Source organism: Salvelinus fontinalis, chromosome 20, assembly GCF_029448725.1.
Source record: "Salvelinus fontinalis isolate EN_2023a chromosome 20, ASM2944872v1, whole genome shotgun sequence".
In the NCBI taxonomy this organism is placed as follows: Eukaryota; Metazoa; Chordata; class Actinopteri; order Salmoniformes; family Salmonidae; genus Salvelinus; species Salvelinus fontinalis.
Genome location: NC_074684.1, coordinates 17,665,507 through 17,691,531, shown reverse-complemented (window position 1 = coordinate 17,691,531; position 26,025 = coordinate 17,665,507). Strand labels below are relative to the sequence as shown.

Genomic DNA, 26,025 nt, shown 5'->3' with positions numbered 1-26,025 from the left:
GGGCTTGGGTATTGTGGATGGGGTATAGAGGCTGGGGTATTGAGACTATGGCTGGGGTTTAGGGGCTGGGGTATTGAGACTACGGCTGGGGTATAGGGGCTGGGGTATTGAGACTACGGCTGGGGTTTAGGGGCTGGGGCTGCATGGTGGGCATTAATGCGTGGTGCTACAGTGACGATTGCAGGGAAAGGCAAAAGGCTGGATATTGTTTTTGCCCTCTGTGTACAGTGCCTTGCAAAGTATTCATCCCCCTTGGCATTTTTCCTATTTTGTTGCATTACAACTTGTAATTCAAATGTATTTTTATAGTCTAAATAGTCTAAATTGGTGAAGTGAAATTTAAAAAAAGAAAAATGTTGAAAAGATTCAACGGAAAAGTGGTGCGTGCATATGTATTCACCGCTTTGCTATGAAGCCCCTAAATAGATCTGGTGCAACCAATTACCTTCAGAAGTCACATAATTAGTTAAATAAAGTCCACCTGTGTGCAACCTAAGTGTCACATGATCTCAGTATATATATACACCTGTTCTGAAAGGCCCCAGAGTCTGCAACATCACCAAGCAAGCGGCACCACCAAGCAAGCGGCACCACCAAGCAAGCGGCACCATGAAGACCAAAACAGGTCAGGGACAACATTGTGGAGAAGTACAGATCAGGGTTGGGTTATAAAAAAAGATCTGAAACTTTGAACATCGCACAGAGCACCATTAAATCCATTATAAAAAAATGAAAGAATATGGCACCACAACAAACCTGCCAAGAGAGGGCATTAACCAGAGAGGCAACAAAGAGACCAAAGATAACCTTGAAGAAGCTGCAAAGCTCCACAGCGGAGATTGGAGTATCTGTCCATAGGACCACTTTAAGCCGTACACTCCACAGAGCTTGGCTTTATGGAAGAGTGACCAGAAAAAAGACATTGCTTAAAGAAAAAAAATAAGCAACCACGTTTCGTGTTCGCCAAAAGGCATGTGGGAGACTCCCCAAACATATGGAAGAAGGTACTCTGGTCAGATGAGACTAAAATATAGCTTTTTGGCCATCAAGGAAAACGCTACGTCTGGCGCAAACCCAACACCTCTCATCACCTCGAGAACACCATCAGCATCATGCTGTGGGGATGTTTTTCATCGACAGGGACTGGGAAACTGGTCAGAATTGAAGTAATGATGGATGGCGCTAAACACAGGGAAATTCTTGAGGGAAACCTGTTTGTCTTCCAGAGATTTGAGACTGGGACGGAGGTTCACCTTCCAGCAGGACAATGACCCTAAGAATACTGCTAAAGCAACACTCGAGTGGTTTAAGGGGAAACATTTACATGTCTTGGATTGGCCTAGTCAAAGCCCAGACCTCAATCCAATTGGGAATATGTTGATGACTTAAAGATTGCTGTACACCAGAGGAACCCATCCAACTTGAAGGAGCTGGAGCAGTTTTGCCTTGAAGAATGGGCCAAAATCCCAGTGGCTAGATGTGCCAAGCTTATAGAGACGTACCCCAAGAGACTTGCAGCTGTAGTTGCTGCTAAAGGTGGCTCTACAAAGTATGGCCTTGGGGGTGTGGGGGGGGGGTGAACAGTTATGCACGTTCAAGTTTTCTGTTTTTTTGTCTTAGTTCTTGTTTGTTTCACTATAAAAATAGTGGGGGAACGTGGTAGGCATGTTGTGTAAATCAAATGATAGAAACCCTACCAAATCCATTTAAATTCTAGGTTGTAAGGCAACAAAATAGGAAGAAATGCCAAGGAGGGGTGAATACTTTTGCAAGCCACTGTATATGGGAGGGTATGGGTCCTATGGTATGGCCACAGCAGAAAGCCATGATGCATTGCAGATTAGGATAATACCCTCGTAGCACCATTCTTCTCTCCGGTGACACGGTCGTCAGGTGTACAGTGTTTCCTCTGACACATTGGTGCGGCTCGCTTCCGGGTTAAGCGGGCATTGTGTCAGGAAGCAGTGTGGCGTGGTCGGGTCGTGTTTTTGAGGACGCATGGCTCTCGACCTTCGCCTCTCTCGAGACCGCACGGGAGTTGCAGCGATGAGACAAGACTGTAACTACCAATTGGATACCACGAAATTGGGGAGAAAAAGGGGTAAAATGAAAAAAGAAATGAAAAAATATATGTATCTTGGCCTGCTTTAGCCCAGGACTGATACTCCACAATGCAATGATTTCAAATCTATGGTTCACTGGCAGAGGTTTTTGGCAGTCATAGGAATGAAACTGTAGTAAAACTGGGACAAAGTCACTACTATGCTACATGTAGCGTTGGCTAGAGTGCCTGTGTGGTGAACTCTGGGAAACATTCTGGGCTGGTGAGCAGTGTGGATGTAAAAGTGATTTAATGGTGTTTTTTCTTATGCAATCTCCTCACTCCACTCTCACATATTAAATTAGTTGGGCCCAGCTAGGCTCCATGCTAGCCTGCCTGTTCACAGCACTTTAGCAGCAATCTTCAAATTCCAAAGTGGAGGGGGTTTATTGAGGCTTGCCAGGAGACAGCCTCTCAGTGTGTCTTCTGTCACTCAGGTCAACATGACATAGTCTTTACACAAACACAGTGACGGAGGGTCGAACATCTTTTTCATCCAACTCACCATGGCAACTTTCTGTATGAATAAAAAGGCGAACGGTTCTGAAGATGAAGTCACCTAAAACATCACTATAGTCAGAGAGGTTGTGTGTGTTTTTGTCACGTTCCTGACCTGTTTTCTGTTGTTTTGTATGTGTTTAGTTGGTCAGGGCGTGAGTTGGGGTGGGTATTCTATGTGTTGTGTTTCTATGTTGGGGTTAATGTGTTGCCTGATATGGTTCTCAATTAGAGGCAGGTGTTTGACGTTTCCTCTGATTGAGAACCATATTAAGGTAGGCTGTTCTCACTGTTTGTTTGTGGGTGATTGTTCCTGTGTCAGTGTTGGTGCTACACGGGACTGTGACGGTTAGTGTGTTTTGTCAGTTTGTATAGTGTTTTATTAAATTCATTATGTCTAATTACCACGCTGCGCATTGGTCCTCTGATCCTTCTCGCCTCTCCTCGTCTGAGGAGGAGGACGAAGTAGACTGCCGTTACAGAATCACCCACCAAACAAGGATCAAGCAGCGTGGCAACGGGCAGCAGCGACAGCAGCAGCGGTACCAGGAGTACGTCAGTACGTCTCCTCGGGCCGGTGTACATGGCACCAGCCTTACGCATGGTGTCCCCGGTTCGCCAACACAGCCCAGTGTGGGTTATTCCACCTCCCCGCACTGGACGGGCTACGGGGAGCATGCAACCAGGAAAGGTTGGGCAGGCTCAGTGCTCAAGGGAGCCAGTACGCCTGCACGGTCCGGTATATCCGGCGCCACCTTCCCGCCCCAGCCCAGTACCACCAGTGCCTACACCACGCACCAGGCTTCCAGAGCCCTGTTCCTCCTCCACGCATTCTCCCTGTGGTGCGTGTCTCTAGCCCAGTACCTCCAGTACCTTCCAGAGCCCTGTTCCTCCTCCACGCATTCTCCCTGTGGTGCGTGTCTCTAGCCCAGTACCTCCAGTTCCGGCATCACGCACCAAGCCTCCTGTGCGTCTCCAGAGCCCTGTACGCACTGTTCCTTCTCCCCGCACTCGCCCTGAGGTGCGTGCCCTCAGCCCGGTACCTCCAGTTCCGGTACCACGCACCAGGCCTATAGTGCACCTCGAGAGTCCAGTGTGCCCTGTTCCTGTTCCCCGCACTAGCCTTGAGGTGCGTGTCTCCAGTCCGGTACCACCAGTTCCGGCACCACGTACCAGGCCTACTATGCGCCTCAGCAGGTCAGAGTCGGACGTCTGCCCAGCGCCGTCTGAGCCATCTGTCTGCCCAGCTCCGTCTGAGCCATCTGTCTGCCCAGCGCCGTCTGAGCCATCCGTCTGCCCAGCGCCGTCTGAGCCATCCGTCTGCCCAGCGCCGTCTGAGCCATCCGTCTGCCCAGCGCCGTCTGAGCCATCCGTCTGCCCAGCGCCGTCTGAGCCATGCGTCTGCCCAGCGCCGTCTGAGCCATCCGTCTGCCCAGCGCCGTCTGAGCCATGCGTCTGCCCAGCGCCGTCTGAGCCGTCCGTCTGTCCCGAGCCATTAGAGCCGTCCGTCTGTCTCGACGGACGGCTCTAGCAGATTAGTGTAAGCAAAGCTATTACTGACTGACAGATAAATGAGGAGTGGTGCCAAGGCTCCAGTGCTCCCCCACAGCCCGGTTCATCCTGTGCCTCCTCTACGCACCAGGCCTCCTGTAGGTCTCCCAGCCTGGTGGGCCCTGTGGCAGCCCCACGCACCAGGCTGTCTCTGCGTCTCCTCCCTCCAGCGACGCCCTCCAGTCCGGAGCCTCCAGAGTCGCCCTCCAGTCCGGTGCCTCCAGCGACGCCCTCCAGTCCGGAGCCTCCAACGAGGGTGCCCAGTCAGGGGCCCGCAACGAGGGTACCCAGTCCGGGGCCCGCTACGAGGGTCCCCAGTCCGGGGTCGGCGGCGAGGGTCCCCGCACTAGAGGCGCCACCTAAGTGGGCCAAGCCAGAGGTGGAACGTGGTCTACGTCCCGCACCAGAGCCGCCACCGCGGAGAAATGCCCACTAAGACCCTCCCCTATAGGTTCAGGTTTTGCGGCCGGAGTCCACACCTTTGGGGGTGGGTACTGTCCTGCCCTGACCTTAGAGAGCTTTTTATGTCTCTATTTTGGTTTGGTCCGGCTGTGATTTGGATGGGCATTCTATGTTCATTTTTCTATGTGTTGTATTTCGTTGTTTTGGCCGGGTATGGTTCTCAATCAGGGACAGCTGTCTATCGTTGTCTCTGATTGGGAACCATACTTAGGTAGCATTTTCTCACCTGTGTTTTGTGGGTAGTTATTTTCTGTTTAGTGTTTTCTGCACCTGACAGGACTGTTTCGGTTTCGTTATTCACTTTGTTATTTTTGTTTCAGTGTTCAGTTCAATAAAAGTCATGAACATTTACCACGCTGCGCTTTGGTCCGATTCTTCCTTATCAGGTGCTCGGTCTCCAGCTGCTAATCCCTTCTCTGTAGAACTGAAGGAAGCAGATTAGTGTAAGCAAAACTATGACTGACTGACAGATAAATGAAGGATTGACGAATGGACTGACTGAGAGACAGATTGACAGAGATACAAACTGACAGAGAGACGGACTGACAGAGAGACGGACTGACAGAGAGACAGAGACGGACTGACACAGAGATGGACAGAGAGACAGATATACAGAGAGACAGACTGACAGAGAGACAGACTGACAGAGAGACAGACTGACAGAGAGACAGACTGACAGAGAGACAGATAGACGGACTGACAGAGAGACAGACTGACTGACAGGGAGATGGACTGACTGAGTGTTAGGGAGGCCGTGGTGGCCGTGTGACTACGGTGCTGCAGTAGATTGTCTGGTGCTCGGTCTCCAGCTGACTGTATCGGAACGCCTGGCTGCCATGGCGACGCGCCCATGCATGAGGACAGCGCAGCGAGGGCATGGCTGGCTCCAGATGTTGGGCTCACTACCCCCGATTTATCCTAAACCACACACACTACCCTCCACAACAGCAGGCCATCTGCAACACACACACACACACACACACACACACACACACACACACACACACACACACACACACACACACACACACACACACACACACACACACACACACACACACACACACACACACACACACACACACACACACACATTAGCTCAGCCAGGTGGCTCTGTAGCCCCAATTGGACTTCTTCCACCTCTGGCTTTGTCAGTTGATTTCAATGATTCCAGTTGCTAAGAAATCATGCAGGGATGAATGGGAGTGTTTAAATGGGTCAGTGTGTGTGTGTGCGCATGCTGTAAAACCCCCCCAGGTGAATTTTCACTGCCTTTATTTTGCGATGGCAAAGTACCTCTTTGTGTTGGGTAATTAGTTTACTGGAATAGAACCAACTGCAGTCATGCCCCGCAACACATCCGTTTCTAGTGATAGTGCTCTTCGTATGGAAGGGGCTAGCTACTGCATATGCAAAAAAATCTATCCCTCAGTCCTTCCACACCAGAGATAGACCAGACTATCTTACAATGGCCGCTCATTATTGTATCAGTGGTGTGTGTCGGTGTGTAAGCGTTTGTTTGGTGGTAGTGTGTGCGCACGTGTGTGTTTGGCGTGCGCTCGTTCGCGTGTGTGTGTCTGTGTTTGACTGACAGAGACCTTCTCCATTGTTCCCTGTGTGTCCTACAGCCAAGCACGACGTCAACGGCAACAGGACTGTTCCACCATTCCCAGAGGGACTTCAGATGTCTATGTTTGGTAAGTGATCCGTATGAGAAGAGGGGGGAGTACGGGAGGGAGGGGGGAGAGGAGAGAGGGGGCAGGGGATAGGGGGAAAGAGGGGAGGATGACACCCGGACAGTATAGTGTAATTAGTCCCCCCCCCAGATACTCAGTTAGGTTCAGAAAACTAAGTGAAAAACAAAAAGAAGATAGAGAGAGAATAGAGGGATGGGTAGGAGGAAGGGGCGCAGAGATGAATTGCAGGGGGTGATTATCTCTTTAATAGAATGCATTAGTTCAGCTCCTCTTTTCTCCATTCGGGGAGTCAAACTGTGTAATCCATCAGGACAGACAGTAGAGAAATCAGCCTCTTTATCTCCCGGGCATGTGTACAAATAAGCATGTTTTAAAGCAGCCTTACATGCTCTTGTTACCGGTCGAGCGTTTCAAATCACAAATCCCCCTGTGAACAGCCTTAAAAGGTGCCAGTTACCCTTGACTTGACTTGACAAAAGCCTGCCTTCTACCCCCCCCCCAGTTGCCACTGTGCCAGTGATTGGCTACGTTCAGCCCTACCTTGTGTTAATACTCCCACATGGTATGTATCAGGTATATCAGTGTGGGCTGTTGTATTCATGTAACACCTAAGACAGGTAATGAAATCAACACTGTTTAGTATTTTACTCACTCCACCTTATAATCCATCTACCCACCCATTATCCCTCCAATGCTGCTAACTGAGATCGAGACCTTGGGGACTATAAGGTTCTATCTGTATAAAGCCATTTGAACTTGGCACTATAAGGTTCTATCTGTATAAAGCCATCTGAACTTGGCACTATAAGGTTCTATCTGTATAAAGCCATCTGAACTTGGCACTATAAGGTCCTATCTGTATAAAGCCATCTGAACTTGGCACTATAAGGTTCTATCTGTATAAAGCCATCTGAACTTGGCACTATAAGGTTCTATCTGTATAAAGCCATCTGAACTTGGCACTATAAGGTCCTATCTGTATAAAGCCATCTGAACTTGGCACTATAAGGTCCTATCTGTATAAAGCCATCTGAACTTGGCACTATAAGGTTCTATCTGTATAAAGCCATCTGAACTTGGCACTATAAGGTCCTATCTGTATAAAGCCATTTGAACTTGGCACTATAAGGTTCTATCTGTATAAAGCCATCTGAACTTGGCACTATAAGGTTCTATCTGCAATGCGATCACAAACCTGAACAAATACAGACGGACTAATCAGAACACATCTTTGCCATCTCCCTCTAGGTATGGTCTGGGCTAGTCTAGTCAGCAATAATGGAACACAAGCAAAAAACAACAGGCAGAAATCTGAAAGTAAATGATGTTGTCACATCGTTGTTCAGTGATGACCGCAATTCATCTGATGACCATAATGACTCTATCTTGGTAAAATAGTGTTATTTTATCATTTATGTATTCAAATAGCTACAATCTGGCTGAACCCAGACAGACATTTCAGAGCCATAAGATTCTATCTGCAATTGCACCCCCTTAAAAAAACGGATTTACAAATGCCTCAGGATTGTGATACTCTGCACTTTAGGTACGTGAGGACGTTAATGGGTTATGAAAGAAGAATTCACAACAAAACAGTTCTGAGATCTGGAATGTGAAAACTTTGATGCTCAATATCTCAGAACTATGCTTTTGTGACCTTAATGTCTCAAGGTCACAAGTATTTTCTGTCTTGTCTTAAAGGGATGGTCTCTTTCTGTATGAGGTCTTTTGCGTTAAAGGGATGGTTTGTTTCTGACAGAAGTATGTTCTGTTAAAGGAATGGTCTCTTTCTGTATGAGGTCTGTTGCGTTAAAGGGATGGTTTGTTTCTGACAGAAGTATGTTCTGTTAAAGGGATGGTCTCTTTCTGACTAAGGTGTGTTGTGTTAAAGGGATGGGCTGTTTCTGGGGAGCAGAGAGGAAGTTCTGGAAGCAGAAGGGGGTCTACTCCACCCAAGTGGGCTATGCTGGAGGCCTCACCCCCAACCCCACCTACGAAGAGACCTGCACAGGTACCACTCAACATAGCTAGCTATCAACAATGCCCCTGACTCTGTCACAATGTCCAAATGCTTGTAGAACAAACAGCGTGCTCACAATAATTCATTATTTTGACTATTGTGTGTCATAAGCCGCCCTCCACACTCCGTGTGTGGAACACACTAACCAGCCTCAAAAATGATGCATGTGTTGATCATCTCCTCATGTTAAATTGACTTCTACACGTATTTAATGAATGTCCTTACATTTCTATCAGGTACTACTGTACTGTACATGCAGCAGCAGGAGAATAATACACAGTTAGTCAGTAGCAGAGGTATCTGTTGTTTAAATTGACAGTATTCAGCTCTTTGTTTTCTCACAACCTGCCCATGAAAACACAATGGAATCCCACAGGCCCGATTTCTAGTGGAGCAGGGAAAAGGTTGCCACAAATGGTTGACCGCGGTCTAGCATGGTGTGTGTGTTTGTGTTTAATGATCCTGACAGTTAAGGAGTGTGTGTAAGGCCATTGTTTGGTACACACCAGTATCTGTCTGTATTCTACTTTCTAAGTGTGTGTGCAGTGTGTGACTAGAGAAATCCACCAGGAGGAGCATCACTACAGTAGCTCTATGGTTCTGTGATGGATGTCCTCATTCTGCCTCCCTCCTCTTAGTAACAAAGCAGCTACAGTAGGTGTCATTTTGAGCTGTCTATTGAAATGGAGAATAAAAAATTGGTTTGGAAATGAGAATCCAAATCAGCGGTGGAAGAAAGTCGACGTGGTTCAGACAGTGAACTTGTTCTCTACAGTTTTCCTTTCGTTGCGATAATGGGAGTTGGGTGTTTTTGAACATTCAGGGCATTATCCAAACACTGTCAGCTGTCTCTGTGTTATTTTTAGATGCACCCACTGTATCTCCATCCTGCTTTGAGGGATTTAGGATTTAGGATCTAGGAAATGAGATTTTGCTCTGTGTGAATGTAGTTTTCTGGGAATAGGAGGTAACATAATAAAACCCTGCTGGGTGTTCCTCTGACAACTGAGGGCATTGTCTGAACTCTGAACCTTCATGACCAGCACTGACCTTCACAGACTTGGCTGGGCCCTCGGCCGTGTGTGTGTTTTTGGTTTTACTATCCTTGTGGGGACCAGAAATCCTCAAGGATAGTAAAGCAAGTAAAATTCGGACAAGTGGGGACATTTTGCTATTTTATTCATAGAGGTTAGGTTTAGGGTTAATATTACAATTAGGTTTAGTAGTAAGGGTTAGGGTTAGGGTTTCGGAGTTAGGGGTTAGGGAAAATACGATTTTGAATGGGAACCAATTGTTTGACGACGATACTAAAAGAAACGTGTGTGTGTGTGTGTGTGAGACTGTGTGTGTATGTGCGTGCGCTGTAAAATGTAAAATGTAAATGTAAAATGTAAATGATGTAAATGTAAATGTTTCATTTTATTTATGTTTTGTTATCATTCGTTTTCTGTTCTGGCAGTAGTGGAACTGCCCTGTAGAATGTAGAATGCAGAGTACTGCGCTGAGGCAGAGAGATGTCTATCTGGTGGTGCTGAAATCCTGCCTCAGCTCACTGACTGCCACTCACTGCTACTGACTGTTACTGACTGTTACTGACAACTACTGACGGCTACTGGCGGCTACTGACTACTACTGACGGCTACTGACTACTACTGACGGCTACTGACTGCTATTGACTGTTACTGACTGCTATTGACTGTTACTGACTGCTATTGACTGTTACTGAATGCTATTGACTGTTACTGAATGCTATTGACTGCTACTGACTGTTACTGGCTGCTATTGGCTGTTACTGACTGCTTCTGACTGCTATTGACTGTTCTGAATGCTACTGACGGCTACTGACTGTTACTGACTGCTACTGACTGTTACTGACTGTTACTGACTGCTACTGACTGCTATTGACTGTTACTGACTGCTATTGACTGTTACTGACTGCTATTGACTGTTACTGAATGCTACTGACTGTTACTGACTGCTACTGACTGTTACTGAATGCTATTGACTGTTACTGAATGCTGCTGACTGCTATTGACTGTTACTGACTGCTATTGACTGTTACTGACTGCTATTGACTGTTACTGACTGCTATTGAATGTTACTGACTGCTATTGACTGTTACTGACAACTACTGACGGTTACTGACGGCTACTGACTACTACTGACGGCTACTGACTACTACTGACGGCTACTGACTGCTATTGACTGGTACTGACTGCTATTGACTGTTACTGAATGCTAGTGACTGTTACTGAATGCTATTGACTGTTACTGAATGCTATTGACTTCTATTGACTGGTACTGACTGCTATTGACTGTTACTGAATGCTAGTGACTGTTACTGAATGCTATTGACTGCTATATACTGCTACTGACTGCTACTGACTGTTACTGACTGCTATTGACTGTTACTGAATGCTATTGACTGTTACTGACTGTTACTGACTGCTATTGACTGTTACTGACTGCTATTGACTGTTACTGACTGCTATTGACTGTTACTGACTGTTACTGAATGCTATTGACAGTTACTGAATGCTATTGACTGCTACTGACTGTTACTGACTGCTATTGGCTGTTACTGACCGCTACTGACTGCTATTGGCTGTTCTGAATGCTACTGACGGCTACTGACTGTTACTGACTGTTACTGACTGCTACTGACTGCTATTGACTGTTACTGACTGCTTTTGACTGTTACTGAATGCTATTGACTGTTATTGACTGTTACTGACTGCTAATGACTGTTACTGACTGCTACTGACTGTTACTGGCTGCTTTTGACTGTTACTGAATGCTACTGACTGTTACTGACTGCCATTGACTGTTACTGACTGCTATTGACTTTTACTGACTGCTATTGACTGTTACTGAATGCTACTGACTGCTATTGAGTGTTACTGACTGCCATTGACGGTTATTGACTGTTACTGACAACTACTGGCGGCTACTGACTACTGCTGATGGCCACTGATTGCTATTGACTGTTACTGAATGCTACTGACAGTTACTGACAACTACGGACATCTGACGGCTACTGACTGTTACTGACTGCTATTGACTGTTACTGAATGCTATTGACTGTTACTGACTGTTACTGACTGCTATTGACTTACTGAATGCTACTGACTGCTATTGCCTGTTACTGACTGCTATTGACTGTTACTGACTGCTATTGACTGTTACTGTCTGCTATTGACTCTTAATGAATGCTATTGACTGTTGACTGCTATTGACTGTTACTGAATGCTGCTGACTGCTATTGACTGTTACTGACTGTTACTGACTGCTATTGACTCTTAATGAATGCTACTGACTGTTACTGACTGCTATTGACTGTTACTGACTGCTATTGACTGCCATTGACTGTTACTGACTGCTATTGACTGTTACTGACTCCTATTGACTGTTACTGAATGCTACTGACTGTTACTGACTGCTATTGACTGTTATTGACTGTTACTGACTGCTACTGACTGCTATTGACTATTACTGACTGCTATTGACTATTACTGACTGCTATTGACTGTTACTGACTGCTATTGACTGTTACTGACTGCTATTGACTGCTACTGACTGCTATTGACTGCTATTGGCTGTTAATGAATGCTATTGACTGTTACTGACTGTTACTGACTGTTACTCACTGCTATTGACTGTTACTGAATGCTACTGACTGCTATTGACTCTTACTGACTGTTACTGACTGCTATTGACTTACTGAATGCTACTGACTGCTATTGACTGTTACTGACTGATATTGACTGTACTGACTGATATTGACTGTTACTGACTGCTAATGACTGCAATTGACTGCTACTGACTGCTATTGACTGTTACTGACTGCTATTGACTGTTACTGACTGATATTGACTGTTACTGACTGATATTGACTGTTACTGACTGCTAATGACTGCAATTGATTGCTACTGACCGCTATTGACTGTTAATGAATGCTACTGACTGCTATTGAATGTTACTGACTGCTACTGACTGCTATTGACTGTTACTGACTGCTATTGACTGTTACTGACTGCTATTGACTGCTATTGACTGTTACTGACTGTTACTGACTGCTACTGACTCCTATTGACTGCTATTGACTGCTACTGCATGCTACTGACTGTTACTGACTGCTCTGACTGCTACTAACTGTGTCTGACTGCTACTGACTGTTATTCACTGTTACTGACTGCTACTAACTGTTACTGACTGTTACTCACTGCTGCTAGGGCTGCAGATCAATGTGAGGGGGTTTGATCCCTGTGTGGCTGTAGAAAGATAACTGTACCCCTTCCTCCTTCCCCTGTCTGCACACAGAAACACACACACACAGCGTCTGCAGCGTCTGCAGTGTGCAGATTGGAACGGGATCCTGTGTCAACAAGGGATTAGGGGTTGCAGGAATGTATTGAACAGACAACCGACACAAAGACAGAGAAACAGAGAGAGAATGGAGGAAAGCATAATTTGGATGAGGGATGTGTACAGTAGAAAATAGGACAGGGCAGTACATGAATACAGGGCTGGAGGTCACAAGTCCTCATTGTCTTTGAACACCATAGTTGGTCAATCGCAGTCAATCACATTTGAAAAAGAAATCTGAATAAAAAAGAGTGTAACGTATTCTTTGCTCCAGGCCATGCATATAGTGCAGTGGGATGCAGAGAGTGGTGGCATATGGACTTCTGACTTCTGCTGAGCCTCATGCTGGCAGCCGTGTTGCCCATCCTCCCCTGAGCTGCCAGCGGATGATGACTGTGTGTGTCTCAGGCGTCCTTCAGCTCACCCTGAACACACAGCTCCACTGCCAGGCCCACCAGCTGAGCGAGGGAGCCACCGGATGGAGGAGAAAGGAGAAATAAATAGAGGCTGAAACAGAGACAATGGAAGGATGGATTTGAAAGAAAGAATTGTTTACAGGGAGAGAGAATGGAAGAGGGAGGGAGAAAATGAGCGTGTGTCTGTGCAATCAACTGTGTGTGTGTGTGTGTGTGTGTGTGTGTGTGTGTGTGTGTGTGTGTGTGTGTGTGTGTGTGTGTGTGTGTGTGTGTGCTCTCAAAATGATACACCATATCAGTTGTGTCCCATGTACTCCCTTGTTCCTCATCCTGTCTCCAGGACATCACTGTGTTCTTCCATCAGTTTTATTGTACAGTTCCTCTGTAGCGTCAGTCTGTAATGAGAGTGACCCTACAGGTTAGTTCTTATTACTTTTTTAATATCCCAGCTGTAGATGTGCTGCAGATAGTGGAGAACACAGCCTTTTGAGGTGATATTAAACACACACCAATCTCAGTGGAATAAAGTAATCTCGCTAGAAATGTCTTGAATTAGGAATAGAAGAGCAGGCCGATATATGAAACACTGTTTTACTCGGTCATATTGAGATGTGAACTTTTGTGAATGTCCCTCGGCACTAGATATTCAACTGCCAGTGAGGGAGGGAAGCGAGTGTGGGGAGCGAGATGAGACAAAGTAGGGGATGAGAAGACAGAAAGAGAAAGGAGGAGGTAGAAGTGGAAGAGTGAATGAAAGAGTTCTCCAAACAGCTCTATCCAATCAGCCCGTCCTGGGTCTCCAGCTTGCGTGGTTGGAGGACTCTCCTACTGTACCTCCAGAGCCCTGGGCCAGAGGGACTCTCTTCTTGGATAAAACATTCAGAACTCCTCCAGGACAGCAGCTCACGACTGGACTGGAGAACAAGAGACACTCACAGTCAGGCTTTTCACTGCTTCTGATGAGTTGATAGAAAACTCAAGGTTTCTTATCCACAGAGCTAGAATGAGATGATCATAAACCACTCCTAATCTTAACCAGAGGGATAAGGAAATATCTGATCCTGGACCAGTGGATTGGTGCAACTTTCTGCCTATTTCTCCTAACCTGCCCATCTCTCCTGTCTTCTGCTGTCTCCTTCAGGTAGAACAGGTCATACTGAGGTTGTCCGGGTGGTCTGGGAGCCAGAGAAGACAAGTTTCTCCAAACTGCTCAAGGTGTTTTGGGAGAGCCACAACCCAACTCAAGGTAAAACCCTCTCTGTCCATCCACACAGACACCTCTGGTATATACAATTACAGTATTTCCAAACGACTTGCCGTAGTTTAAACCAAGTCTATACTGCTTTCTCTCTGCCCTAAGCTATCCATAGCAAAATGATGAGTCCGCCATTTTGAGCGCCTACAATCAGGGTTCTATGGAATGAAGGGAGGGAGGAAGGGAGGGAAGGAAGGAGGGAGATGGAGAGAGCGAGAGAGTCACGCTCCACCCAGAGAGGTGCCTGGAGTGTGTGACCTAATCACACACAGCGCCTTGAGTGTGTGCTTAATTTTACCCTTGTTGACCCTGTGTGAGTGTGTGTGAGTCCACAGGGTACACACGGCCCCAGAGAAATGTGCCTCTCTGTGTTAGCTCTGACCCCTCCTCACCTCAGGCACGTCAAGTCCGCTGGCCAGCCCAACCTCTGGACAAACTTAAACACACACATAGAAGCTATGACACACAGTGGAGAAGAAGATACACACAAGATGAGACACATTGTTGGTGACTTTCTTCCACACTGTTGACAGTACTACGTTATCATTCTCAGGTCACTTCAGTGTCATGAATCATGACCTACTTCCGGAGTGGTTTGGCTCCAGAATATTGATGTTGCACATAGCGTGCAGAATATAACTGTTCATTTCCTCCATTCAACACTTTCAAAGATGCTATTTTAGATTTGATGGTTTGATATGGTGGGCTCAAAGAAAGATCCTGATTTAAATCAAATGTGCATCCATAATGCATTACCCACACTGAGTGTACAAAACATTAAGAACACCTGCTGTTTCCATGACATAGACTGACCAAGAGAATCCAGGTGAAAGCTATGATCCCTTATTGATGTCAGCTATTAAATCCATTTTAATCAGTGTAGATGAAGGGGAGGAGACAGGTTAAAGAAGGATTTTTAAGCATTTAGATAATTGAGACATGGATTGTGTATGTGTGCCATTCAGAGGGGGAATGGGCAAGACAAAAGATTGAAGTACCTTTGAACAGGGTATGGTAGTAGGTGCCAGGTGCACCGATTTGAGTGTGTCAAGAACTACAGCGCTGCTGGGTTTTTCACACTCAACAGTTTCCCCTGTGTATCAAGAATGGTCCACCACCCAAAGGACATCCAACCGACTTGACACAACTGTGGGAAGCAATGGAGTCAACATGGGCCAGCATCCCTGTGAAACGCTTTCAACACCTTGTAGAGTCCATGCCCCGATGAATTGAGGCTGTTCTGAGGGCAAAAGGGGTGCAACTCAATAGTAGGAAGGGGTTCCAAATGTTTGTTATACTCAGTGAATACAGTGTACCTGCATATCTTCCCGCTGTAGTTTAGTCCTCGTTCCCAAAGTGGATGTAATATTCAGGAAGGTTCAGATAGAGACTAAGGCCAAGTACTCTCTGAAGTGCTGCTCACAGGCCCAGTGATGCTAGATGAGGTTAACCTACTGATTCCCATATCATAAGACTCACTGTCATATTCCATGTGATCGTAACAGGACACTACTATCAACAGTATGACTAAATGTGTCCCCTAACACCTAGCCAATGATTGCGTGTTTGAATGGGAGCTTTTTGTCAGGGAACAAAATCAGTGTGGGTCACTGTGTGTCTGCACAGCTCCCTCTCCGCTCCCAGAAACAGAATAATTACACAGAGACAGGCAGTATCTGTATCCGTTTCTATATATGGATCAAGGTGAACTGTACTTTGATTGAAATTACAGCGCGGTTGGTCTGGTTTCATCTCCAGGTAGTTTTCCCCAGACAGACAGGGTTGACTGTGAGTTTGGTTCATAAGACGTGCCTGTCAGAGCAAGCACCGTCTGCTGGTTGGTTGGCGAATGAAATGATCTCAGCTTAGGTCCCCTTATATATAAACTCAGCAAAAAAAAGAAACATCCCTTTATCAGGACCTGTAACGGTTGTCCTACTCCTCTTCGTCCGAAGAGGAGGAGTAGGGATTGGACCAAAGCGCAGGTAGGCTGTTCACCTATATATGATTCTCAATCAGAGGAAACGTCAAACACCTGTCTCTGATTGAGAACCATATTGGCGGAAGGCTCTGGCTGATCCTGTCTGGCGGAAGGCTCTGGCTGATCCTGTCTGGCGGAAGGCTTTGACTGCTCCTGTCTGGCGGAAGGCTCTAGCGGCTCCTGTCTGGCGGAAGGCTCTAGCGGCTCCTGTCTGGCGGACGGCTCTGAAGGCTCATGGCAGACGGGCGGCTTTGCAGGCTTAGTACAGACGGGCGGCTTTGAAAGCTCAGTACAGACGGGCAGTTCATGCGGCGCTTTGCAGACGGACAGTTCAGACGGCGTTGGGCAGACGGGCAGTTCAGGTGCCGTTGGGCAGACAGGCAGTTCAGGCACCGTTGGGCAGACGGGCAGTTCAGGCACCGTTGGGCAGACGGGCAGTTCAGGCACCGTTGGGCAGACGGGCAGTTCAGGCTCCGTTTGGCAGACGGGCAGTTCAGGCGCCGTTGGGCAGACGGGCAGTTCAGGCGCCGTTGGGCAGACGGGCAGTTCAGGCTCCGTTTGGCAGACGGGCAGTTCAGGCGCCGTTGGGCAGTTCAGGCGCCGTTGGGCAGACGGGCAGTTCAGGCGCCGTTGGGCAGACGGGCAGTTCAGGCGCCGTTGGGCAGTTCAGGCGCCGTTGGGCAGACGGGCAGTTCAGGCCGGCTGAGACGCACTGTAGGCCTGGTGCGTGGTGCCGGAACTGGAGGTACCGGGCTAAAGACACGCACCTTCAGGCTAGTGCGGGGAGTAGCAACAGGGCACACTGGACTCTCAAGGCGTACTATAGGCCTGGTGCGTGGTACCGGCACTGGTGGTACCGGGCTGAGGGCACGCACATCAGGGCGAGTACGGGGAGAAGGAACAGTGCGTACAGGGCTCTGGAGACGCACATGAGGCTTGGTGCGTGGTGCCGGAACTGGTGGTACCGGACTGGAGACACGCACCTCAAGGCTAGTGCGGGGAGCAGGAACAGTGCACACTGAGTTCTCAAGGCGCACTATAGGACTGGTGCGTGATACCGGGACTGGTGGTACCGGGCTGAGGGCACGCACCTCGGGACGAGTGCGGGGAGAAAGATCAGTGCGTACAGGGCTCTGGAGACGCACAGGAGGCTTGATGCGTGGTGCCGGAACTGGAGGCAATGGGCTGGATACACGCACCACAGGGAGAGTGCGTGGAGGAGGAACAGGGCTCTGGAGACGCACAGGAGGCTTAGTGTGTGGTGTCAGCACTGGTGGTACTGGGCTGGGGACACGCACCACAGGGCTAGTGCGAGGAGCAGTAACAGGACGCACAGGACTCTGGAGACGCACAGGAGGCTTTGTGCGTGCTGTAGGCACTGTCTTAACCAGACGGCTAGCACGCACCTCAGGACGAGTATGGAGAGCTGTTCCCGGTGACATTAACTCACCAACACGTTCATTCGGACGGATGCCGTGCCTCATGCACCAAACCAGTACATCTCTCATAACTCTCTCCTCCAATTTCTCCATTAACTCCTTTACTGTCTCTGCGTCGCTAACCTCCAAATCCGCCCTCACCGGCTCCCTACGGTAAGCAGGAGGAGTTGGCTCACGTCTCCCGACTGACCCAACTAAACTACCCGAGATCCCCCCCAAGAAATTTTTGGGTTTGACTTACAGGCTTCCAGCCTTGTTTCCGTGCTGCCTCCTCATATCGCCGCCTCTCTGCTTTCGCTGCCTCCAGCTCAGCTTTGGGGCGGCGATATTCTCCTGGTTGAGCCCAGGGTCCCTTTCCGTCCAATATTTCCTCCCAAGTCCACGAGTCCTGGTTCTTTTCACGCTGCTTGATCCAGAGTTGGGGTGGGTGGTTCTGTAACGGTCTTCGTCCGAAGAGGAGGAGTAGGGATTGGACCAAAGCGCAGCATGAAATTTTGACATAACCAATTTATTAAAGAAAAGACGAAACACGATAAACACTTGAAAGGATTATCAAAATAACAAAACGACGTAGACAGACCTGAACATGGAACTTACATAAATACACGAAGAACTCACGAACAGGAACAGACTATATACACGAACGACAAAACGAAACAGTCCCGTGTGGTGCACATACACAGACACAGGAGACAACCACCCACAAACAAACAGTGTGAACAGCCTACCTATATATGATTCTCAATCAGAGGAAACGTCAAACACCTGTCTCTGATTGAGAACCATATAAGGCTAATTTCCAATGATCTAAACATAGAAACACAAAACATAGAATGCTCACCCCAACTCACGCCCTGACCAACTAAACACATACAAAAATAACAGAAAACAGGTCAGGAACGTGACAGGACCCTGTCTTTCAAAGATAATTCGTAAAAATCCAAATAACTTCACAGATCTTCACTGTAAAGGGTTTAAACACTGTTTCCCATGCTTGTTCAATGAACCATAAACAATTAATGAACATGCATCTGTGGAACGGATGTTAACACACTAATAGCTTACAGACGGTAGGCAATTAAGGTCACAGTTATAAAAACTTAGGATACTAAAGAGGCCTTTCTACTGACTCTGAAAAACACCAAAAGAATGATGCCCAGCGTCCCTGCTCATCAGCGTGAATGTGCCTTAGGCATGCTGAAAGGAGGCATGAGGACTGCAGATGTGGCAAGGGCAATACGTTGCTATGTCCGTACTGTGAGACGCCTAAGACAGCGCTACAGGGAGACAGGATGGACAGATGATCGTCCTCGCAATGGCAGACCACGTGTAACAAAACCTGCACAGGATCGGTGCGTCCGAACATCACACCTGCGGGACAGGTACAGGATGGCAACAACTGCCTGAGTTACACCAGGAATGCACAATCCCTCCATCAGTGCTCAGACTGTCCGCAATAGGCTGAGAGAGGCTGGACTGAGGGCTTGTAGGCTTGTTGTAAGGCAGGTCCTCACCAGACATCACCGGCAACAACGTCGCCTATGGGCACAAACCCACCATTGCTGGACCAGACAGGACTGGCAAAAAGTGCTCTTCACTGACGAGTTGCGGTTTTGTCTCACCAGGGGTGATGGTCGGATTCGCGTTTATCGTCGATGGAATGAGCGTTACACCGAGGCCTGCACTCTTGAGCGGGATCGATTTGGAGGTGGAGGGAAGACATCCTCCTCCCTCACGTGGTACCCTTCCTGCAGGCTCATCCTGACACGACCCTCCAGCATGACAGTGCCACCAGCCATACTGCTCGTTCTGTGCGTGATTTCCTGCACGACAGGAATGTCAGTGTTCTGCCAGGGCCAGCAAAGAACCCGGATCTCAATCCCATTGAGCACGTCTGGGACCTGTTGGATTGGAGGGTGAGGGCTAGGGCCATTCCCCCCAGAAATGTCCGGGAACCTGCAGGTGTATTGGTGGAAAAGTGAGGTAACATCTCACAGCAAGATCTGGCAAATCTGGTGCAGTCCATGAGGAGGAGATGCACTGCATTACTTAATGCAGCTGGTGGCCACACCAGATACTGACTGTTGACTTTTGATTTTGACCCCCCCTTTGTTCAGGGACACATTATTACATTTCTGTTAGTCACATGTCTGTGGAACTTGTTCAGTTTATGTCTCAGTTGTTGAATCTTATGTTCATACAAATATGAACGCAGTTGACAGTGAGAGGACGTTTGTTTTTTTGTTTGTCTGTCTGAGTGTGGTTGTGTGTGTGTCTCTCTCTGTGTGATTTGTCCTTTGTTTATGTCTTCCTCTATATTGAGTGAAAAGTGTTTTCTTTAGTCCAGTAAATTCTCTAACAGTTACACAACATTGCCTTCTCTCTCTCATTGTCAGGAATGCGCCAGGGCAACGATGTAGGAACGACCTATCGATCAGCCATTTACACATACACACAGGAGCAGCTTGAACAGGCTCTGGCCTCCAAAGACGACTATCAGAAGGTAAAGTAAAGTTTCTGTGTGTGGGAGTCACATCAACTCAATAATCAGTTCTCTCGAGAGGTTCAAGCCGTAGAAACAAAAGCTGGATGTGAAAGAAAATCCATTTCCCCCGAATAAATAAACACGGAAAATCCCATACAGTAGCCATACGGCCCATACCAGAACACATTATACCAGCTTTACATTGAGAAAGACAACGTTCCCCCCCCCGACTGCACCAGTCACATTAAATGCTTGCTGCAACACGCCCATCTTTCCAACGAGCATCAGTCCAGGTTCAAATCCCGTCACCTTACAGGGAACATGCATAAAGCCAGGCAGCCTACCCCACCTGCATAATGCATATGTTTAATGGAGAGGGATTGCATGCTGCCACTGATTCCCCTGGTGAGAGGAGAAAACAGGAGGGGAGGAACAGCAGAATCTCTGTGGTGCAGCGCTATATGGAGCAGCTTTACCGCACTAGACCCCACCCTCCCCAACACTGCTGCATGCATAGCTTCCAGAAGAAGGGAGAGCTTACAGTGGAGCTAGGCTGGTCTCCTTCCTGCTTCAGGTCTCCTTCTCTCTCTTCCTCCGGTGGCTACAACCTTACTGCTCTCTCTCTCTCTCTCTCTCTCTCTCGTTCTCTCTTCTCTCTCTCTCTCTCTCTCGTTCTCTCTTCTCTCTCTCTCTCTCTCTCTCACTCTCTCTCTCTCGTTCTCTCTTCCTCTCTCTCGTTCTCTCTTCTCTCTCTCTCTCTCTCTCTCTCTCTCTCTCTCTCTCTCTCTCTCTCTCTCTCTCTCTCTCTCTCTCTCTGTCTCTCTATCTCTCGTTCTCTCTCTCTCTCTCTCTCTCTCTCTCTCTCTCTCTCTCTCTCTCTCTCTCTCTCTCTCGTTCTCTCTTATCTCTCTCTCTCTCTATCTCTCTCTCTCTCTCTCTCTCTCTCTCTCTCTCGTTCTCTCTTCTCTCTCGTTCTCTCTTCTCTCTCGTTCTCTCTTCTCTCTCTCTCTCTCGTTCTCTCTTCCTCTCTCTCGTTCTCTCTCTCTCTCTCTCTCTCTCTCTCTCTCTCTCTCTCTCTCTCTCTCTCTCTCTCTCTCTCTCTCTCTCTCTCTCTCTCTCTCTCTCTCTCTCTCTCTCTCTCTCTCTCTCTCTCTCTCTCTCTCTCTCTCTCTCTCTCGTTCTCTCTTATCTCTCTATCTCTGTCTTTCGTTCTCTCTCTCGTTCTCTCTTCTCTCTCGTTCTCTCTTCTCTCTCGTTCTCTCTTCTCTCTCTCTCTCTCTCTCTCTCTCTCGTTCTCTCTTCTCTCTCTCTCTCGTTCTCTCTTATCTCTCTCTCTCTCTCTATCTCTCTCTCTCTCTCTCGTTCTCTCTTCTCTCTCGTTCTCTCTTCTCTCTCGTTCTCTCTTCTCTCTCTCTCTCTCTCTCTCTCTCTCTCTCTCTCTCTCTCTCTCTCCTCTCTCGTTCTCTCTCTCTCTCTCTCTCTCTCTCTCTCTCTCTCTCGTTCTCTCTCTCTCTCTCTCTCTCTCGTTCTCTCTTCTCTCTCTCTCTCTCGCTCTCTCTCGTTCTCTCTTCTCTATCTCTCTCTCTCTCTCTCTCTCTCTCAATTCAATTCAATTCAATTCAAGGGGCTTTATTGGCATGGGAAACATGTGTTAACATTGCCAAAGCAAGTGAGGTAGATAATATACAAAAGTCAAATAAACAATAAAAAATGAACAGTAAACATTACACATACAGAAGTTTCAAAACAATAAAGACATTACAAATGTCATATTATATATATATGCAGTGTTGTAACAATGTACAGATGGTTAAAGCACACAAGTTAAAGTAAATAAACATAAATATGGGTTGTATTTACAATGGTGTTTGTTCTTCACTGGTTGACCTTTTCTGGTGGCAACAGGTCACAAATCTTGCTGCTGTGATGGCACACTGTGGAATTTCACCCAGTAGATATGGGAGTTTATCAAAACTGGATTTGTTTTCGAATTCTTTGTGGATCTGTGTAATCTGAGGGAAATATGTCTCTCTGATATGGTCATACATTGGGCAGGAGGTTAGGAAGTGCAGCTCAGTTTCCACCTCATTTTGTGGGCAGTGAGCACATAGCCTGTCTTCTCTTGAGAGCCATGTCTGCCTACGGCGGCCTTTCTCAATAGCAAGGCTATGCTCACTGAGTCTGTACATAGTCAAAGCTTTCCTTAAGTTTGGGTCAGTCACAGTGGTTAGGTATTCTGCCACTGTATACTCTCTGTTTAGGGCCAAATAGCATTCTAGTTTGCTCTGTTTTTTTGTTAATTCTTTCCAATGTGTCAAGTAATGATCTTTTTGTTTTCTCATGATTTGGTTGGGTCTAACTGTGCTGTTGTCCTGGGGCTCTGTGGGGTGTGTTTGTGTTTGTGAACAGAGCCCTAGGACCAGCTTGCTTAGGGGACTCTTCTCCAGGTTCATCTCTCTGTAGGTGATGGCTTTGTTATGGAAGGTTTGGGAATCGCTTCCTTTTAGGTGGTTGTAGAATTTAACGGCTCTTTTCTGGATTTTGATAATTAGTGGGTATCGGCCTAATTCTGCTCTGCATGCATTATTTGGTGTTCTACGTTGTACACGGAGGATATTTTTGCAGAATTCTGCATGCAGAGTCTCAATTTGGTGTTTGTCCCATTTTGTGAAATCTTGGTTGGTGAGCGGACCCCAGACCTCACAACCATAAAGGGCAATGGGCTCTATGACTGATTCAAGTATTTTTAGCCAGATCCTAATTGGTATGTTGAGATTTATGTTCCTTTTGATGGCATAGAATGCCCTTCTTGCCTTGTCTCTCAGATCGTTCACAGCTCTGTGGAAGCTACCTGTGGTGCTGATGTTTAGGCCGAGGTATGTATAGTTTTTTGTGTGCTCTAGGGCAACGGTGTCTAGATGGAATTTGTGGTCCTGGCGACTGGACCTTTTTTGGAACACCATTATTTTGGTCTTACTGAGATTTACTGTCAGGGCCCAGGTCTGACAGAATCTGTGCAGAAGATCTAGGTGCTGCTGTAGGCCCTCCTTGGTTGGTGACAGAAGCACCAGATCATCAGCAAACAGTAGACATTTGACTTCGGATTCTAGTAGGGTGAGACCGGGTGCTGCAGACTGTTCTAGTGCCCGCGCCAATTCGTTGATATATATGTTGAAGAGGGTGGGGCTTAAGCTGCATCCCTGTCTCACCCCACGACCCTGTGTGAAGAAATGTGTGTGTTTTTTGCCAATTTTAACCGCACACTTGTTGTTTGTGTACATGGATTTTATGATGTCGTATGTTTTACCCCCAACACCACTTTCCATCAATTTGTATAGCAGACCCTCATGCCAAATTGAGTCGAAGGCTTTTTTGAAATCAACAAAGCATGAGAAGACTTTGCCTTTGTTTTGGTTTGTTTGGTTGTCAATTAGGGTGTGTAGGGTGAATACATGGTCTGTTGTACGGTAATTTGGTAAAAAGCCAATTTGACATTTGCTCAGTACATTGTTTTCATTGAGGAAATGTACGAGTCTGCTGTTAATGATAATGCAGAGTATTTTCCCAAGGTTACTGTTGACGCATATTCCACGGTAGTTATTGGGGTCAAATTTGTCTCCACTTTTGTGGATTGGGGTGATCAGTCCTTGGTTCCAAATATTGGGGAAGATGCCAGAGCTAAGGACGATGTTAAAGAGTTTTAGTATAGCCAATTGGAATTTGTTGTCTGTATATTTGATCATTTCATTAAGGATACCATCAACACCACAGGCCTTTTTGGGTTGGAGGGTTTTTATTTTTATTTTGTCCTGTAACTCATTCAAGGTAATAGGAGAATCCAGTGGCTTCTGGTAGTCTTTAATAGTTGATTCTAGGATTTGTATTTGATCATGTATATGTTTTTGCTCTTTGTTCTTTGTTATAGAGCCAAAAAGATTGGAGAAGTGGTTTACCCATACATCTCCATTTTGGATAGATAATTCTTCGTGTTGTTGTTTGTTTAGTGTTTTCCAATTTTCCCAGAATTGGTTAGAGTCTATGGATTCTTCAATTACATTGAGCTGATTTCTGACGTGCTGTTCCTTCTTTTTCCGTAGTGTATTTCTGTATTGTTTTAGTGATTCACCATAGTGAAGGCGTAGACTCAGGTTTTCCGGGTCTCTATGTTTTTGGTTGGACAGGTTTCTCAATTTATTTCTTAGATTTTTGCATTCTTTATCAAACCATTTGTCATTGTTGTTCATTTTCTTCGGTTTTCTATTTGAGATTTTTAGATTTGATAGGGAAGCTCTCTCTCTCTCTCGTTCTCTCTTATCTCTCTCTCTCGTTCTCTCTTCTCTCTCTCTCTCTCTTTCGTTCTCTCTTCTCTCTCTCGCGCTCTCTCTCTCTTTCTCTCTCTCTCCCGTTCTCTCTTCTCTCTCTCGCGCTCTCTCTCTCTCTAACCACTTTCTCTGACCTGATTTCCGCCCTTGCCTCGCTCTCCATTTAGCCGGCCCTTCTCTCCTTTGTTCCGTATGGAAGCTGAGGTATGTCAACCACAGGATGTTAGACAAGTGATGGATAAAGACATGTCCCTGTATCTATTGACAGTTGAATCTCTCATTGGAGAGTGTCGATGAGATGACCTTGAGTGTCTGGACACCTTCGTTGTTCTATTGTTGAGCTGCTGTATTCAGATGAAGTTCTGCCATACTGTCTTTGTGCAGCGAGGAGACAAGACGAGGGAAAGGTGCGTCAGATCCGTCTGGATGAGCAATGCTGCACCTCTTTCATCGGCAGAACAGAGCATACATACACAGTTGAGCTGAGAACCATTTCATGTACAGTCCTGAAATATCAACCTTGGAGCTATTCAATACATTTCATATCAGGTTAGTTACATTAAATAGTTAACTTTTCCTTCAATAGAAACAAGAAGATATTCAGTTGCTGCCAACATACACATTTTCTGTTTGCTTACCACCTTCACTCCATTCCCCACTTTTCTCCCACTGTACCTGACCTGCAGTGAGCTATTCATCGGGCTAACACACCGCTCCATGCAGGTTCACGGGCAGGGTTGGGGTGTCTAAGCCAGACGGGGAGATAGGGAGTGCACTCCCACGGAGACGGAGAAGGTGGAGGAGGAGGTGGAAGTGGAGGAAAGGAGGAGGAGAGTAGGAGGAGGAGGGTCAGCATATTGGTTGGATTTGTTCCTTCACGGAGTGTTGCCTCCAGCTGATGAAGCTACTGGGAGGGAGGCTGAGATACTGCAGCCTCTCCTCTCCTAATGGCTGGATAATAACAAGGCTGATGAAGCTACTGGGAGGGAGGCTGAGATCCTGCAGCCTCTCCTCTCCTAATGGCTGGATAATAACAAGGCTGATGAAGCTACTGGGAGGGAGGCTGAGATCCTGCAGCCTCTCCTCTCCTAATGGCTGGATAATAACACAGCTGACCAGGGTACACCAGGTCCCTCCATCCCATCCCCCGTTCCTCTACCCCTCCCACCAAGACCCAGTCTCTCATCAAAATGAGCCCCATTTACACATGCAGGCAGGGGCCACAGCCCAGCAGCCATTGCAGGAGAGGCCTTATATTGGCTACTGTCAGTATCTCCTTTACAACACAGCTGTTATTACTACAACTCATTTTGGCCTGCACATTGTGGATGATTTCATTTATATTTCAAGCGTCTGTGTTGGGACGTTATGTGTATTAGGTTACAACTAATATAACGGCATTCTTTATGCAGCCTGCCACACACCCACACTGT

At 47.0% G+C, this 26,025-nt stretch overlaps 1 protein-coding gene across 8 annotated transcripts in view; it reads left to right on the top strand.

Moving 5' to 3' along the window:
- The window catches only part of LOC129817427 (mitochondrial peptide methionine sulfoxide reductase-like), a 116,130-nt gene that overhangs the window by 70,681 nt on the left and 19,424 nt on the right, over positions 1-26,025 (top strand). For 6 of the 8 annotated variants that reach the window (XM_055872646.1, XM_055872652.1, XM_055872653.1 and 3 more), the window contains 4 exons: positions 6,241-6,309; positions 8,201-8,320; positions 14,252-14,356; positions 20,182-20,288. In XM_055872646.1, coding sequence (XP_055728621.1) covers positions 6,241-6,309; positions 8,201-8,320; positions 14,252-14,356; positions 20,182-20,288 — 401 coding nt within the window. The remainder of the gene's footprint in view (positions 1-6,240; positions 6,310-8,200; positions 8,321-14,251; positions 14,357-20,181; positions 20,289-26,025) is intronic. The other 2 variants (XM_055872648.1, XM_055872649.1) reach the window with 1 other exon arrangement.